General features: G+C 36.8%; 1 protein-coding gene across 1 annotated transcript in view; it reads left to right on the forward strand.

The window, feature by feature from the left end:
* LOC121320152 (cadherin-22-like) overlaps positions 1–18,445 on the forward strand; it is a 102,973-nt gene that overhangs the window by 43,895 nt on the left and 40,633 nt on the right. The window contains exon 8 of the mRNA XM_041258413.1: positions 6,639–6,760. Coding sequence (XP_041114347.1) covers positions 6,639–6,760 — 122 coding nt within the window. The remainder of the gene's footprint in view (positions 1–6,638; positions 6,761–18,445) is intronic.

Raw genomic sequence — 18,445 nt, forward strand, 5'->3', positions numbered from 1 at the left:
GTAACACGCACTTTTCTTTTTATCAGACTAAAGCGGTTCTGTTTCTATTTATTTAGTGAATGTCAGAATCTAATACAAATATTTTGATTTTCATAATAGAACTGCTAGCTGTAATAGTTTTCTCAATGCATATGGTATTTAGGTAGCTTTTAAACTGAATCTGTTTGCATTGTATTTGCTTTGTGCTTGTTATTTTCTGGCTTTTTCGGTTGATCGTAAACGTCTTAACCACTATGCAACAGAACCAGGCTCATAGATCCTTTATCTCTAGTCTCACTGACGGGACAGGATCTGTAACAGCAGTGCAGCACACCACACTTCACGTTAGATAGGCATGGTTCTTTGTGTCAGAAAGCTTGGACTGGAAAAGGATTCTGACATGACTGCTGTCCAAGGTTCTGAACGGAATAATTGTTTGTGGAAAGCCTCTATTTCAAGATCTACTCCAGGGCCATTCTACACCATGTTTAATAGATAGAATGGTGAAGTTGTCTATTTTGAGACACTCAATTAAGAACATGGTATTCAGCATATAGTATTGTACAGTTATTTAATGTATCACTTTCAATGTTGCAATGTTTATTTTTCCTGTTTTTTGTGAACCCCATTAAAAGTAAACTCTGGAGTCCGTGAGTGGTTCACTTGGTAAAGGCACAGCCATGTGGTGTACAGGGTGAGTCATACAGTCAGGGGGGTCCAGGGGTCTCTCAGTGTCTCCCTGGTAAAGGCACAGCCGTGTGGTGTACAGGGTAAGTCATACAGTCAGGGGAGTCCAGGGGTCTCTCAATGTCTCTCTGGTAAAGGCATAGCCTTTGCATTGGCATTGCATTGGCTGTGCTCCCGCAGGTTAGGGAGGCAAAACCATCAGGGCCTGTTTTTCCTCATTGTGCTGCAGAGGACCTTACTGAGCTCAATCAGAAACCTGCAGGGCTGGACTTTGCCCTCTAGAGGCAGGTAGCTTGTCGACATCCACCCTCAGGTTTTTTTGGATTGGAGCACACCCATTTATCCCCATTCTCCTGAGCAGTTGTGGAGGATTGCTGCAGGGAGGGAATATAATTGCACATTCTAAACAAAGGAGAAAATATGTTGTAATATAATTGGGCATGCCAAACGTAGAAAAAAAAGGTTCTCTATTTGTCTCTTTGAAGTGATATTACAGGACACACATTTATAGTTTTTTTCCATATTACCCCATGGGGATCTACAAAAACACACGACCTTGTAATGTTTGCTGCAGCAAATGAAAAAGACAGGGATCTGATTCAAAATGCTTTCCACACAGCAAGTGGATTCCAAATATAACGGTACAAATACTAGAACATGCCTGGGGTGATAGGAGCTGTCAAACTGCATTAGTCGAGATGACGAGAGGGCAGCTTTCTTTATTCACGATGCTCAGTCTATTGCAGGCAACTAGAACTAGAGAGGAGCTTTTGAATAGCTCCTTGACAGACGTCTCAAATATCTTAGTAACTGCAATAAGAGCCACTTAGAATGATTGCAAAAATCATAAAAAGTTATCTATATAAAAAGTGAAGAAAATACAATTTATGTAGCCTCTCTAGTTATGTATATTTCATATGAACAATTTTGAAAGATATATGTTCAAAATATGAATAATCCTTTTTTTAAATCATATAGTAGGTAACATACTAGATTAAAGAAAGCTTTACACAGTATGCCTTACTTTATGAGCTATTTCACCTCAGCTATAATCTCACTCATCAGGTGATATTACCTCAGAAATGCAAGGCTGAAAGTTAGAAAACAGAAAAAGTATGTTTGCAATAATATGTGTTTCTTTCAAAACTGCACCCATGGGACCTACATGGTGAATGAAAGCACATGCCTTCAAATATTTGTGAACTGGTTTATTGTTTATTTAAATGTTTAATGCTTTTTGTCATTTAAATTGACTTATCCATATATAACTTGGCTGTTTTTTATGGTATATTAGAGAGAGATTCATTTTTTTCTTTATATGATTTGAAGATTTTCTTCTTCAGTTTCCAAGTACTGAGGCACACATAGTTTAATAAAATATTTTTTGTCCGAGAGCAACAGAAGTTTGTAAGGATAATTTGATAACTTTCTCCCAGTTAGTAACCTGAGGGGCAGTCAGTTCAGAGCTGCACTGATGCACACACACACACACATCCTGGCTATTTCAGGAAATGGATCCTATTCAAAAAAGGGCTCTGGGCTATTCTATGATTGACACTGCTGTCGGTTTATATTATTCAAATGTGTCAACCAAACCTTTTTGTGCCAATTTCATAAAGTCTAGCAAATAAAAAAAAAAAATCCTGTATCAATTCTTACCTGTATACTCTTCTAGAATGTGTGTTATGTAATGTAATAAATAATAATAATCTTTATTTTTATATAGCACCTTTCATAGTGGACTACCATCACAAAGTGCTTTTACAAGATACGAAACTAGGGTGTGTGAACTATGCATCAGTTGCAGAGTCACTTAAAACAACATCTCACCCGAAAGACTGAGTACAAGGAGGTTAAGTGACTTGCTCATGTATGCATTGCTGTTTCCGCTTAAATCGTTATTTTGAATGTTTAATAACTATTGTAGACAAAGATGATGCAAAGACTTCTTCAGACTCCTGAATTGAGGTGGGGAATCATATTAACATTGCTCTATGCACTGTAGCCCATTAGAGAAGCCTTGTGCATCAAACTATTGTGTCGTGCTTCGCTTTCCCACCCTACTTTAATATAGACCTCCAGGACTGGATTAGAACACTGCAAATAACGTTCTGAGCATCAACAACTAATTATAAAGAAGCCACTGAATGAGACATTAAAAAGGTAAGAAATACAATCTTGGGAAAAATGTTAAAGGTATCTGTTTAAGATGAAATCCTCCTGACATACATACAATAGATGCTGGAAGGTGTCTTGAGGGATGTTAATTAGTTGCATTTTAAGTATCGTAACAGCAAATGCATTTCTCAAGTTCATCCCAGACATTTGCAATTGAATTATGTCTCTGCCATGCTTCTCATATTATTTGCACGTTGAGTGGGTGCAATCACTCTTTGAAAGTAGCCATCACCACCAGGGACTAAATGCCGCTTTGCGGGGTGATCTGCAGCAATGCTTAAGTAAACCATTCATTCAGATATCCAAAGAAATCAAGGGACCCCAGGTATACCAGAAGAACGTGCCCCATAGCAGGGCAATGTAATATCAGGTAGTCATCTCATAATAAAGATCCAGACAGTGTATGTGTGTGTATGGGCTCAATGCTTGTTTGAGTCTAATGGCTGTGGGCTGAATTGATTAATGATAACCCGGGGAACATCTCGAAAAGAGCTATGAATATTTGCATTGATTGATGGGTTTAGATTATAATTGTATTGGGACTTGAAACCCTGCTTTCAAATGTGTGGATTAACACAGAAATAATTAATTTCAGGGTGCATTCTCAGAATGAACTTTTAATTATGAATCAACAGAAATGAAAGGTCACAGTGCCAGAGGAAGGGGTGGAATCAGGACACACAGATATACAGAGTTTTTTTTTAAATCAGCACACAAACTCTTCCTGATCAAATTTTGCAACAGTGTGCTTGGGACCAGGAGGTGGACTTAATACTGGATATAGGAGTGGCCTTAATATTGACTGCAATGTAAAGTTTTCACATCCCGTGTTGGGTCCTTGGCATCAATCAGTCATTAAAGAACTTCTATCAGTGTGAAGAGGTCGAGTGCTGCCAGCTCCTACTCCAAACTGGAGGCTCCCAATTGTAATCTATGTGTTTTTGATCTGCTACTGATGAAAATGAGTCTGATTTCAAATCCCCGTCAAGTCCCAGAGGCATATGGACCCTAAGCATTAGCATGGATTGTTTAGAGCCTTTTAAAGCACATGGAAACACCCTGGATTGCATCACCCACCTAGCTGTGGTTATCCCCAATTACCTCTAAAATAACCATTTGAATTCCCTGGTGCTGCAAAAAAAATCAACCTGTAGCTGGGTTAAAATGACCAACAAATATCTCATGGCTCCCAGCACAGGGTTTGAATTGCTTGGTAAAGCAGTGTTTAGAGCTCTTTATACTATTCTTTGAGGGCTATCGTTGCATTCGATTTTATTGCTCATATTCGGAAGACAGTTTACATAGCCAGTGCTGTACACTGCAGCTTGTGCAAACCCAACACAGAAATAGATTAAGATGCCTTAAAGCATGTTCTTATTTGAAATCCCTTTAAGGCATAGCATATTATTCAGTATATTAATGTGTTATGATAATATTTATTAAGCGTCTCAGGGGAGCTATGCTGATGAAACTTGGAGCTGCCTTTAGTGGGGCCTAAGGAGGGGTGGGGGATGGAGAATTGGTGAGTTAATTTGCTAAGTGAGTCGTAAATGAGAATGTAATACAAGCCACTTTGGGCTAACATTAACAATTCACATAGAAAGAAAAGTAGCTACAATTTGGTGCATTTCTGTTAGAAAGAATATCCTTTATAAACATATTTTAGATAGTCTGGTGATTTATGGAGGCACCTTCCTAAGTTTCCCTTGGTAATAAAGCATAGTGAAAGCATTGTGAAGCATAGGCAATCATGGCAAAGCATAGTGAAAGCATGGTGAAGCATAGGCAAGTATGGCAAAGCATAGTGAAAGCATGGTGAAGCATAGGCAAGCATGGCAAAGCATAGTGAAAGCATGGTGAAGCATAGGCAAGCATGGCAAAGCATAGTGAAAGCATGGTGAAGCATAAGCAAGCATGGCAAAGCATAGTGAAAGCATGGTGAAGCATAGGCAAGCATGGCAAAGCATAGTGAAAGCATGGTGAAGCATAAGCAAGCATGGCAAAGCATAGTGAAAGCATGGTGAAGCATAGGCAAGCATGGCAAAGCATAGTGAAAGCATGGTGAAGCATAGGCAAGCATGGCAAAGCATAGTGAAAGCATGGTGAAGCATAGGCAAGCATGGCAAAGCATAGTGAAAGCATGGTGAAGCATAGGCAAGCATGGCAAAGCATAGTGAAAGCATGGTGAAGCATAGGCAAGCATGTTAAAGGCCAGAGAGGTATGGTGATGCATGTTAAAAAAGGTTAAATGCATACTATAACCATGGAGAAAACTGTTAAATTATAGTACCATGCAAATTTATCATGGTTAAATGTCATGAGGGCTGTCTATCTATGCAGGCTTATATTTTTATATTTCCAAAGGACAATCTGCAACAGAAGTTGTAGCTACAAGTATGGAAGCCACAACCAGTACTGGGATAGGTCTGAAAAGCAGTCTACCTAGTTGATGCTTGATGCATTTGTGGTCTCTGAGACCATTATATTTACTGTACTTGGAAGATATAACAACCCCTAACTGGGAATGTATTGACTGACCTTGTACCGCAGATGACTGTCTAAAAACCATGGAAGTACAACTTAATACGAAGAGGGCTGCATAACAACTCATTTTCTTTCACTGTATATTGAACCCCAAGAACAAACTGGAAAATCAACAAGGAAGTCGAAAAGAACCCCAGAGTAACATCTAAGGATCTGCAGGCCACTCTTGCCTTGGCTAATGTGAGTGTTTATGACTCAACTATCAGAAAAAGACTGAATAAGAATGGTGTTCATGGAAGGATAGCCAGGAGGAAACCACTGGAAAACATTGCTGCCCATCTGAAGTTCACCAAAGAGCACATACTGTAGATGATCCACAAGACTTCTGGAACAATGATCTCTAGACTGATGAGTCAACGGTAGAACTTTTTGGTCTCAATGATAAACGTTATGTTTGGCGAAAACCAATTACTGCATTCAAAAAGAAGAACATACCAACCGTCAAGCATGGTGGTGGGAGTGTGATGGTTTGGGGCTGCTTTGCTGCCTCAGGACCTGTACGTCTTGTCATCATTGACACAACCATGAATTCTGCATTGTATCAGAAGATTCTAGAGGAGAATGTCAGGCCATCCGTCTGTGAGCTTAAGCTGATCCGAAAGTTGGTCATGCAGCAAGACAATGATCCTAAACATACAAGCAGACCTACAAAAGAATGGCTGCAAAAGAAGAAATTCTGCATTTTAGAATGGCCTAGTCAAAGTCCGGACCTAAACCCCATCGAAATGTTGTGGCAGGACCTGAAGCAAGCTGTCCATGCAAGGAAGCCTTCAAATGTCACCAAGTTGAAGCAGTTCTGTAAGGAGGAATGGGCAAAATTCCTCAAAACTGAAGTGAGGCATTGACCAACAGTTACAGGAAATGCTTAGTTGAAGTCATTGCTGCTCAAGGGGGTGCCACCAGTTACTGAATCTAAAGGTTCATATACTTTTTTCACAGATGGATATTGAATGTTAAATCATTTGTGGATAAATAAATGTTGAAAATGTATCATGTTTGTGTGTCATTTGTTTAATCAGGTTATCTTTATCTATTATTAGGACTTACATTAAGATCTAATAACATTTTAGTTTTGAAATATGTGAATCCTAAGGGGTTCACAAACTTTTTCTCGGCACTGTGTATAAAGGTGTGCTGATTTGATTTAGGAGATGTGATCATCTCTGATTTGAAAAGGCTGGTTCATAATTGGTGGGGATGTGTAGACAGATAGCTGTATGCATTATGACGTATTCCTTCATATATTCCAGATAACCCCTCTCAGGTGTCCAAGACGTCTGTCAGCATCCGAATCCTTGATGTTAATGACAACCCACCCGAACTGGCAGCTCCTAATGAAGCGTCTATCTGTGAGGATGCAAAACCTGGCCAGGTCTGTACTCCTCACTATGTATTCACATGTGGATTTGCCTCATCTTTGTGTTCAATTGTACAAAATCCATATGTGTTTTCCTGTTGTTTTAGCTCTGGAATAAGTGTATTCACGTTTCAATAGTATTTTTTTATGGGAATTGTGACAGAAAGGCACGTCACACAGTCTTGGCAATTTGTCAGTGAAATGTAGTGTTGCGTGTCAGAGATGTGTTAATGTGTTAGCATTGGGGGCTGTCTCAGGACAATTAGGGTCTCTCAACCGTAGTTGGCACCTGGCTTTTTTTGGTAGAGCTTGTTCCACAGGAAATCCTAGTCCTCAAGTGCATAGAGATACTCTTGCACACACTGTAAAATGAGATACACATTTACAGTGCTTTTGTAACAATAAACAGACATCAACCAAATGACTAATCAACAATACAAAAAATGAAAGACAAATGTACAAACAAAAACAAAGTAAAGCTCAACAGAAGAACATGAGAGCATAACAGATTTACAAACGAGAAGTGGCCATTCGGCCCATCTGTGCTCATCTGGTTCCAAGTCGAGTCTTAAAGGATCTCATTGTTTCTGCCTCAGAAAATATGACTAGGAAGCCCATTCCACACCATCACCACTCACTCTGTGAAGTCTCCTTCCCTCTGTCCTAAGTCTGTCTCCACTTAATTTTCACCTCCTCTGGTCCTGGTTTCTGTGCTGCACTTGAAGTATTGCTTAGGGTTTGTCAATTCCTTTTAAAATTTTAAAGATTTCAATCAAGCCCTTCCTAATTCTTCTGTGCTCTAGGCTAAACAGATTCAGTTCTGTCTAAGCACAACAAAATTACACTGTGTTACATAAAATCAGCTCACTCATTGTCGCTGCATCAGGCATCCAAGCTATGATCTGACCAATGAACTTATATCTCTGAAACAACATATGCCAATGGGGGATCTGGAACAGAATAGTTTTTTGTATCTGTGGTATCTTTCTGAGCTATATTGATAACTGTAAACCTGACTCATTGCATGATAGGGTGTTGATTATTCGCTCTTATTGGGCACCGATTTTCCAGCAGGTCCCTGCGGTACAGCTCCTAGTGTCTCCTGACAGTGTCAGTATACCATGCTTTGTGGTCCAGTGGTTAAAGAAACTTGTAACCAGGAGGTCCCCGGTTCAAATCCCACCTTACTCACTGACTCAATGTGTGACCCTGAGCAAGTCACTTAACCTCCTTGTGCTCTGCCCTTTGGGTGAGTCGCTACGGTAAGTGACTCTGCAGCTGATTCATAGTTCACACACGCTAGTCTCTGTAACTCACCTTTGATATAGGTGTCTGCTAAATAAACAGATAGCATAATAATAATAATAATAATAACATGTATTTCACAAAGCCAGCTACCAGGCCATCATTAGGCTTCTGAAGGGGTATCTAAATATCTGCTTACCCAAGAAAGTGGATATCTGTAAACATCCCTCTGTGGCCAGCAGGCTAACTCCATATCAGGAATCGGCAGTCCTGTTGTTTAAAACAAATTTTGAAAAGGGAATGTAACTTTGACCTTCATAAAGTCCTGTTATGTGTGTTCTCGATCCTGATTTAGATTTTATATTAAGATGTTCTATCTCACTGTTGCCACATTGGCAGAGGAGGGAATTACAGCGGAACATCCCCAGTGGTCACCCTCTCCCCTTGGCAATTCAGTTTGAAAGCGTGGCAAATAATTACACTGTGTAACAATTTTTTTTTTTTTTTTTGTTCCTGGGTAGTAAGTGTTATTTCCTAATTGCTTATGCCTCAAAAGTATAGAACATGGCTATTATTCCCCACAAACTTTGCTTTTGTGACCAGGACAGTGGTATTTCAAAATATCACTATTTCCAATGGGAAAATGGGAAAATGTGTGTCTTTTCGTTCACATAAAGTCAGAAAAAAGTCAGAAAAAAACAATATATGAATCCAAATTAACATGTATTTATACTAAAGTAATACAAAGATGACTACAAAAGATTTAGAAGTGAGTAGTTTTTCGAGATTTACAATTATACTGTATTTACAGTATAACTGTAAATCTTGAAAAACTACTCACTTCTAAATCTTCTAAATTATACTGTATTTACAGTATAATTGTAAATCTCGAAAAACTACTCACTTCTAAATCTTCTAAATTATACTGTATTTACAGTATAATTGTAAATCTCGAAAAACTACTCACTTCTAAATCTTTTGTAGTCATCTTTGTATTACTTTAGTATAAACACATGTTAATTTGGATTCATATGTTGTTTTTTTCTGACTTTATGTGAACAAAAAGACACACATTTGCCCATTTTCCCATTGGAAATAGTGATATTTTGAAATATCACTGTCCTGGTCACAAAAGCAAAGTCTGTGGGGAATAATAGCCATGTTCTATACTTTTGAGGCATAAGCAATTAGGAAATAACACTTACTACCCAGGAACAAAAATTGTGTTACATAGTGTTATTCATCACAACAGGAGAGGAGAATAGATAATACACTTAATAATGGAAAATGGGTACAAAATGAAATATTGCAGAAATGAAGATGGTATAAAGTATCTAATTAGGTTACATTTATTTCAGAGTTCAGTTGTTATTCATCTAGCCTAACTGCATGAGAGAGAGAGAGAGAGAGAGAGAGAGAGAGAGAGAGAGAGAGAGAGAGAGAGAGAGAGAGAGAGCTCGCGGCGTAGCTAGTGATCACTCGGTTTTGGTAACCATTACGATGCTAATTACTGACTGATCACTGTGTGTTGTGCTATATATATATATATATATATATATATATATATATATATATATATATATATATATATATATATATATATATAGTTTAAAAAAAAAAAGTCAGATTCAGTGACTCTCTGTGTATCATTTGAAAAGATAGGAACAACTTGGTTTACAAATATAAAATGGTAAAAGCATATCAAAGTGTAATACAGCATAGTGAAATAATGGTAAAGCATAGGTAAGCATTGTTAAACTCAGAGAGGCATGGTAAAGCATATTTAAAAACATGGCAAACCATGGCAAACTATGGTAAATGCATACTATAATAATGTGATCAATATGAAGAAACAGCAAAAATAACTGCAGATTTACCATGTAAACTTTTAAAAGTGAATACAGGGTATAACTGCAATCTAATAATGTGACCTACAAGAAGTAATTAGGTACCAGGAATCTACAGCAATGTCTTTTTGAAAAACCAACATATCCTGAAATAGCAAGCAGGTTCCTAGCTGTGTGATGTTGCTGGTCATCGCATTGGCTCTGGTGCTCCCACAGGCTTGGTGTCATTACACTGTTTCAGAATGGCAATGGCGTTGGTGACCCTTTAATTAATACTGTTTGGATAGTAATGAACCAGGGGGAGTTTATTTAACATATATTAAAATAGGGATAGAATCAGTAAAAAATAGTTTTTAATTGAAACAATGTTAAAAATTAAGGGAAAAAAATCTCAGTATACACACTTCACATGTGGTAGCAGTTCTGGTTTCTGATTAATCTGAATCAGAATCTGTGCAAGTCGAAGCTACATTTTCCCAAGCTAGCTGGTACTTTGCGAATGTTTGGGCAATCGCTGTGCTGACAGAAATAGTATCTACAGAAGGTATGAACATGACATCAGTGCAAAAAAAGCCAGGTTTATTCACCTTGAAATCATAAAAAGAAAATAAAGCCATCGGGAGACGCATCAATAATCATACTGGGCATTTCCATCAATGCGATCCATAGGTTTACCAACTAAAGCATCACCATTTTCTGGCAAATATTTACAATTATTGTCGGCGCTAGGCAGTGTTTTAGTTGATGGACAGTTCTCTCGCACTGTCACCACGCACACCTCTCTGCAATAAACAGTGGCTGTCCAGCAAAGCACAACGGTCTGACAAACTCCTTAATAAGGTCATTCTGTGCTCTCTTTTTATTAAAGCACATGTAAAAGCTGCATAAACGGATTGCTTGTCTCTCAGTTTACTTTATTGTTTTAGTTTAATGTGTCGCTTGTTTTTCAATATGTTCTTTTATTGTCAACGTGAACATGTACCTCAATGCAGCTTTTTGTATACTTTGGAACATTTGTTTTCTTTTGAATATTCATAAACTGATTTATGTTTGTGGGGAGAATTTATGATTGAATATAAGTTATCATTTTACTACTATAGATGGTTGGAATGTATCTCTGTTTAATCAAAATATTGTGTATTTCCTAGAAAATAGTAACAGGGAGATATTTAATAATAGACAAAAATCGGGTATAAAACAGTAAAAACGGACGCCCAGTTAAAAAAAAGAATCCTGTAATTTATCTGTAGAATTCGGAATAAACCGGAAACATGGAACACTTTGTATCATTTTGTATTATCATTATTTCAAATGTATGTAAAACATTGTGTTTTAGTGCTATTATTGTTTACAGCAAGATGGGGTTAAAGTGCTCCATCCAGATAAAATCGTGAGAATGCGTGGTCAAAAGCAAGTGATTATTGATAAACTGGCTGTTGACCACGTATATGAGAAAACCCCAAGCTGAATGTGGTTGTGGGATAAACTAGGTAATCGATAGCCAGCTAACCCCTCAGCCACAATATAAAAACAAGCAGCTTTGTATGAACGGGGTGGTGTGTTCAGAGGCAGAACGAGAGGTCAAGAGAAAGAATTAAAATCAAATAAACAGTTGCTACGTGTGCTGGTTCTAAACCACCGCAATACTTGTTTTATTTAGTATTTGTTCCATGTCTCTTATCTTTGTCTGTTTTGGCCATTGTGCCTTTTGTTTTGAAAAAGTGTTTTGTTTTGTTTAAATGTTTTGTTTGTAACAAATGTGCATATACCGTGGGATAATAATGGGGTCCTAATAGGTTTGTCAAACCTTTCTCTAAAGGATCCCACATGCATTGTAACAATATTTCTATAAAAAATACACAGAGCAAAACAAAATAATCCCAGCAAGTCTTATCTATATTGGCATTGTTTTATAAGTCACACATTCTTCTATAAGAAACATGCAAACATTACAGTAAAAGTGAATTTGATTTTTTAATAGTATTTCATTTGAAGTTATTAGTAGCTTTGCAAATACTTCAGTGCTATACCTTTTATTTACTTCATTCAGTTTCAAGAGGTTGCATGAAGGACTTCAACATTGAGAACGCGTCAGTCACCTTGGAAGGTACTGGAAATGCGAAAACAGGAAGCTTCTGGTAGTATGAGTCCTTGTAAAGGCAGAACATTTGAATGTTTCAATTTTATCTGATGATTTTTACCACAGGAGGTGATGTTTTAGCAGGAAGAAGTAAGTGGTAACATTCTGAAGCTACCCTGTGGTGCTTGTAAGATCTGCATATACCCCAGTATATTAAAGAGGTACAAAACTATATTTCAAAGCCTTAATTATCACTCCTATAAAATTAATTCAAGTGAAATTCATGAAGCAGAAATAGCAATCTCTGCTGGAAATTATTCAGAAACCAAATTATAACAAAGGGAGTGGGGCGAAAAGTAACATGTATAACCTTACTAAATTTACAAAGCCCCTAACCTTGATCTTTTAACAGCTTTTTAACTCTATAGGGTCTGGCTAATGTTAAATATCCTGCTGGTGACTTGGCCCTTTATATCTTTTTACTCAGGCACTGAGAGGCAGCTATGCTTCAGGAGGAGAATCAGAGCTTTAAAATGAGGCCTTACTCTGGGATTAGACCATGTAAGGAGACCAGTTTTGTCAGATTGGGCAGGTTCACACCCAATTGGGCTCATATTTTTTTTATTGTATGTGAAAAAATGGCTTTGGGTGGGCGCCTATCTTGGGGGCAAAATTTGTGTGGGTATATTTTGAAAAGTTTTAAAGTCACAACAGTTTTCAAAAAGCAAAATACTAAGCTATATGATACACAACCCTTAGTGTTTACATCACTGTTGCTAAACATTGTAACAACAACACGCATCAATATGACGTACTTTCCATTATGTGTAGCATATGACTTTAGGCTACAAACATATGTTAATTTCTGGCAACCTCAGAATGCGTTTAGAGGGTCTGGTCTGCACTTTGGTGTGAAGTGTGAACAACAAAGTCTGCATGGAAAACAAACCGGACCGAATCCTCCTAAAAGAGGTGGTCTTGGTCTGTTTGGCAAACACACTGAGTCTGGTTCGCTTGCTAAACGTCAGTCCTTTTACACATAGGAAACGAACTATACAACTGATATGACTCGGAAATTAACATTTTGTGCATAGTTTAATTTGTATTCTGGGGAAACAATTACAGCAAAAAAAAACTGGGATTGTCACAGTGCGCCATAATTATTTTTTTCTGGGTGGGAAAACAGTATAATTGCTAATTGTAATGGTTTTGCTTTTTATCCATTCAAAAATAAAATAAACAATTATATGGATTATTTGTTTAATCATTCTGATGATTAATCATCGTGTATACCATATGTTTAAATGGCAATAGCTGATCTATTTTTTAAATCTTGATTTTTGTACATTTAACGAGTGTTGACTAGATGACGATATAAATTTATCTGCAATAAATTCACCCAATGTTTAATTTTTAAAATATTATTGTGTTGCTATATACTGTTATTTTATATACTGTTATTTTAATGGCTTTTGAGTTGCTACGGCATCAGTGAAAAAATTTCACTATGGAAATCTGGACAGTGGGAGAAAGCTCTGGCACAAATTTGGTCAGAAACCAAAATACAAGCCAAACTGGACACTGCAGTTTTCCATGCATCTATATCATGGAAGAATGTTGTAAACATCAGTCAATACATTATATTTAAGTGTACAAAAAAAAAAAGGATTGTGAGAAGCAGATCAATGTATGTGTGTATATACAATGTATGTATGTATATATATATATATATATATATATATATATATATATATATATATATATATATATATATATATAAGGAAATCCTTACGGACAACTCCCCATATGATTGGTTAAAACCTTATCATAGGAGGAAAAATAGGTTGAACTATTGCCCTAACATCCTTACACCACTGGTCAGTAGTCTCGGTCTGTCATGTAATTGGTTTACATCACTGTCAGCCACACCCCTTCTCAAAGAAACACCTTTCTCTCCTGCACTCTTCACAAGAGAAAATGGCTGAACACCGATTATGTGAGTAAACAGAAAATTAATTACAAAGCATACTACAAAATAAAGATGCTCCAAACACTAAAATGGTGATTATTACGTTACTGTTACTGTTTTCTGACTTTTTGAAATTCAAACAAATTCAACTCAACCATAAAGTAAATAAACAACGGGTGACAAAACTGTTGGAAAAAAAAGTTGATGGTTTTAAAAATAAAAGATGTTTACAGCCGGACACACAATGTACCACTTAAAGATATCAGAATACCATGTATGCTCCATTTTCCTGACATCATACAAAACCATATAATAGGAGTTTAAATCCCAATACTCAGCTGTTACATCACCAGTGTTGAGAGGACCAGGTGAAAATGAATCTTTAACCACACGTTTGACATGCAATTCAGCTTAAGAGTTTCCGATGAGTAACAGCAGGCTGTTTTTCTGTATTTGTAAGCAATATATTTTAAGATTAATTTTTCTTAGATCTGTACAGAAAAATACAATTTTGAGTGAAATCTCATTAGTTACCACCAATCATTAGTTACCAATCTTTATTCCATTACTATACCACTGATGTGTCAAAAAAGCAAAAAAAACAATGTTGTACTATTCTACAAACCTTATTCCATTGCAGATGAGCCACACCGCACTTTGGTTTTGTTAAGAGTGGGGAAACTTCGTAAAAATCTGTGAAAATCAAAATAATACAATCCGTTTTCATTTTTATAACAGTACTGCACTGTAATGTAATTATCAGAACCGGAGAGCTGGCTAGTGCGAAGTCTGTGATAACAGGGCAGACTAGACTGTACAGTCAAAGTTCCAGTAGTCCGAAAGGTTTCCTTTATTATTATTATTATTATTAAATATATATCTGAGGCAGTGTGCTCTGCCCCTGAGTGTATTTTGTGCTCTATGTTGCGTGTGGTGTGTTAATCTTGGCGTATAGGTATTGGTGCACAGGATATAAATGGGTCTGTGTAGCACAAGTGATATAAAATATATAGTTGTATTTAGGCACAGGGATTGCACTTCACTTCACGTACATTTAAAGTAAAGTTTGTGTGCTGGGATTCAAGTGAATAATTAATTAGTAATTGAATCCCAGCACAGCAGTATATATAGGTGCAAATTTTACTCACTCGGGGTTGTGTGTTCGGTGAGTGGAGAATGGGTGTGGAGAAGGAGAAAATAAAAAAAATAAGAAAGTATGAAATAACAAATTTATAATAAACGTACTGCGCGCCGCAGCGTCTCGGTTTCACCTGCCAGTACAGCCTGTCTGTGTACTCCTTTCTAGCCTGACGTCACCCTACAGCCAGCATGTTCACAATAGCCCACAGTAAACATACACAGATCATAGACACATTAAAGTACATTAAAACCTGGAAAATATGCAAATATATTTGTAAAGATAAAACTAAAATCGATAAATAGACTAAGTACCAGGATGCCTATGGTCACAGATGGTTCTGGCACATTCTTTTTGTGTTATAAGTCATTAGATCCTTTTGCACGGAAGACCTTGTTTGCAAGGGTGTGTGGTTCTTTGATGGACCCAGATTCAGTTAAAATGTGTTTGCCCACTGACGATGGGAATGAGAATGCAGAGATGGGAGACCAGCTAACAAGATTTCAGTTTTTGCAGGTATCAGGCTTTTAAAGACTGTCACAGCTACTGGAAGCAGGCTGATCTTTGGGAAACAAATTGAACATTTGTGAAACTGCAACAAATATTGTAATGACTGTAATGTGTTTTTGAAAATGTTTTTAGCAAATCTGCACATGCTCGTCTTGGTGTTCGCAGAAGCAGCCCGAGCTGAGCCTAGCGCAGAGTTCGAATCCTTTTTGGAACATGCTGAGTTTTTAGACATGAATTGGATGATTTAAACTAGCCTGTATTGATTGAAATAATATGATATATGCTTTGTCAGTAATTATGGTAATACTGTATATGTTCCTTTCAAATAGATCTGTATACTCAGTGGAAAATATTATTAGCAGTCTATGAAAGTACCTGCTGGAAGGAGTCAAACCTGGCAGGCTCTTATCAGAAGGCCTTGTTAGCATATTCCAGTTTTATGAGAAAAAGTAGCCAGTTTCTTTCATTACTTTACTTTCACTACTTTTGGATAACAGAAGGTATTAGAAATCAACCCTAAAATTGTCAAAAAGCAAACGCTGTCATGCTTCAACTGGATTTTGAATGAACAGAAAGGGGACAGACTTAATTCAGTAAAATACTATTAACAACCGTTATGCTGAAGTAACTTAATTAGAAATACATGTTCTAAAATAATTTAAAGTTAAACTGTTATACAATTAACAGTATTATTGTTGAAACAACATATTACAGTTAAAAATGATAAAAGTTCAGTACTAACTGAACTGTCAGAATATTGTAATAATTCTACTGTGTTTTAAAGACTATAAAACCAGCATAAATAATATTGCAGCAAATTATGAACAGGTTATAATGATTTGAACTAAGAAAACTGAACTGAAGTGTTAATGTTAAAAAAAAGCTTGTCTATGTGCCTTTGTTATTCGTGCACATACACTTTTGGAGGCCGGACAGACTATTGCACGTGGAGGCCTGTGGCCTTGAAAGAAGCAGGCCTCTGGGGGAACTAAACACAGAGGCTAGATATTGCAAATTAGCAAAAACAAAAGGGTAACCCTTTTTTAGGCAGAACAATATTTAAAAGTAAAAAGACCTACAGTATTTGATTTGATTGTGTTGTTAAAGCATAGAGGTTTTAAATAAACAAAAGTATTCTGATCTAATAGTAGAGTGACTAAACTCTCTGAAGAGAAATCATGTTTTAAGCAGTTTGGTCTAATAAGAAACATAATATTTACACTTGTTTAAGGCTCTAACATAATACAAATAGACTGTAAAAGCAGGAGCGAGCATTTCATTCAATCAATTTAAGAATTAATTGATTTTCTTTCTCCAGCTAAACAAAAAAATATTTTTAGACATTAAAATATCCATTAAATTAAATAATATAAATGTTTAGTTCATTTAAAGGTTTTTACTGCAATAAAAAAAGAACTGTTAGGTTGGAATATTAGACAAATAAAGTGTAAACTGTATTGAATAATTTTAGTACACAAAAAATCTACAGAAAAATAGCCTTGTCCTTATTTGCTCGCAAGCAGAGTTAGAGATGGAAGGTTCTTTTTGGCAGTTTTTGCTTGTAGTCCACAGTTTAGAATTCAGGGTTTTTCTATGATAAAAGGATCTGGCAGTCATACCAAGCATTCCAATTGAATTAAGGGAGTTGTGTCCAGTATTAGCTATTATCAAAAACTTTTTTCTGCATTGCTATAAGGTATAGAAATTATGTTTTAGTCTTAAGAGAGTGACATATATACAGTGGCTTGCAAAAGTATTCAGATCCCTGACCAATTCTCTCATATTACCGAATTACAAATGGTACATTGAAATTTCGTTCTGTTTGATATTTCATTTTTAAACACTGAAACTCAGAATCAATTATTGTAAGGTGACATTGGTTTTATGTTGGGAAATATTTTTAAGAAAAATAAAAAAATGAAATATCTTGGGCATCAAAAGCCCACAAGCACCTTCACTGTATAAAAAAAAAGATAGCATCCGAATGATTGACAATATGTCTTTTTGGCAACGTGATCTTGACTTGGAACAGTTTTCAAAACATCAGTAGATAGAAATGACATCTAGTTTTCAAATTATTGATTTATGAAGAGGAAGAAAAATGTAGTTAAACGTAATTAAAGAAAATTCTGCAACAATAAACAACATACAAACTGAATAATGTAAGTAACCAGAGAAACTAAAGACATTCATCAAATTGTTTGCATCTAATTCTAACTTTACTATTGCCAGTTATTAATTACTATTAAGTATTAGTATTATTATTATAAATGTTAACTTTTAGGTGTAATTCGGTGGATGCTGTAGAGGGCGCTCTCTCGCGGAGTTTTATAGCTGTATTCGGCTTCCCTAGCCTCCCTGGCAGCATTCAGCAGGGGCGGGATTAGCCACGCAAACGGGGGGGTGGGGGTGGGGGGGGGGGTCAGTTCACTTGTCAATCTCTTTCTTTGTTATTTATACACTCAGCACTGCTTCAACCCTCCATCTGTGTTTGTTTTTGTTTTGTAGCAAACATGCAGATCCCGTCATTCCTGCTTCAACTTAAAATCTTTGCTTAATAATTAAAACCTTGCTCCTTTTTCTGTTGGTCATTTTACTGCACAGCGCTGCCAAGATATTATCAACTATTTTTCTACCTGCTCAGGTGATTCTTCCCATCATTCAGTTTCTCTGTTCAGCTGCAGGAGCTCCAAAGTTAATCTTTCCTGCTCCATCCAATCTCCAGCCCAGCTACAGCGCGGTTCAAAGTGCAGCTTCATTACTCAAATTGGTCTGTGTTTTCATCAGAAAGACTGGCTCCAACGACACTGCTGTATTACAATTCTGTTCCACCGGGCCTCACACACCATGGTTACCACGGCTACGCTTCATCGATTGGTAAGTTGCCATTGGCGACCAGGCAGATTCGACA

This window comes from Polyodon spathula, chromosome 8, assembly GCF_017654505.1.
Source record: "Polyodon spathula isolate WHYD16114869_AA chromosome 8, ASM1765450v1, whole genome shotgun sequence".
In the NCBI taxonomy this organism is placed as follows: Eukaryota; Metazoa; Chordata; class Actinopteri; order Acipenseriformes; family Polyodontidae; genus Polyodon; species Polyodon spathula.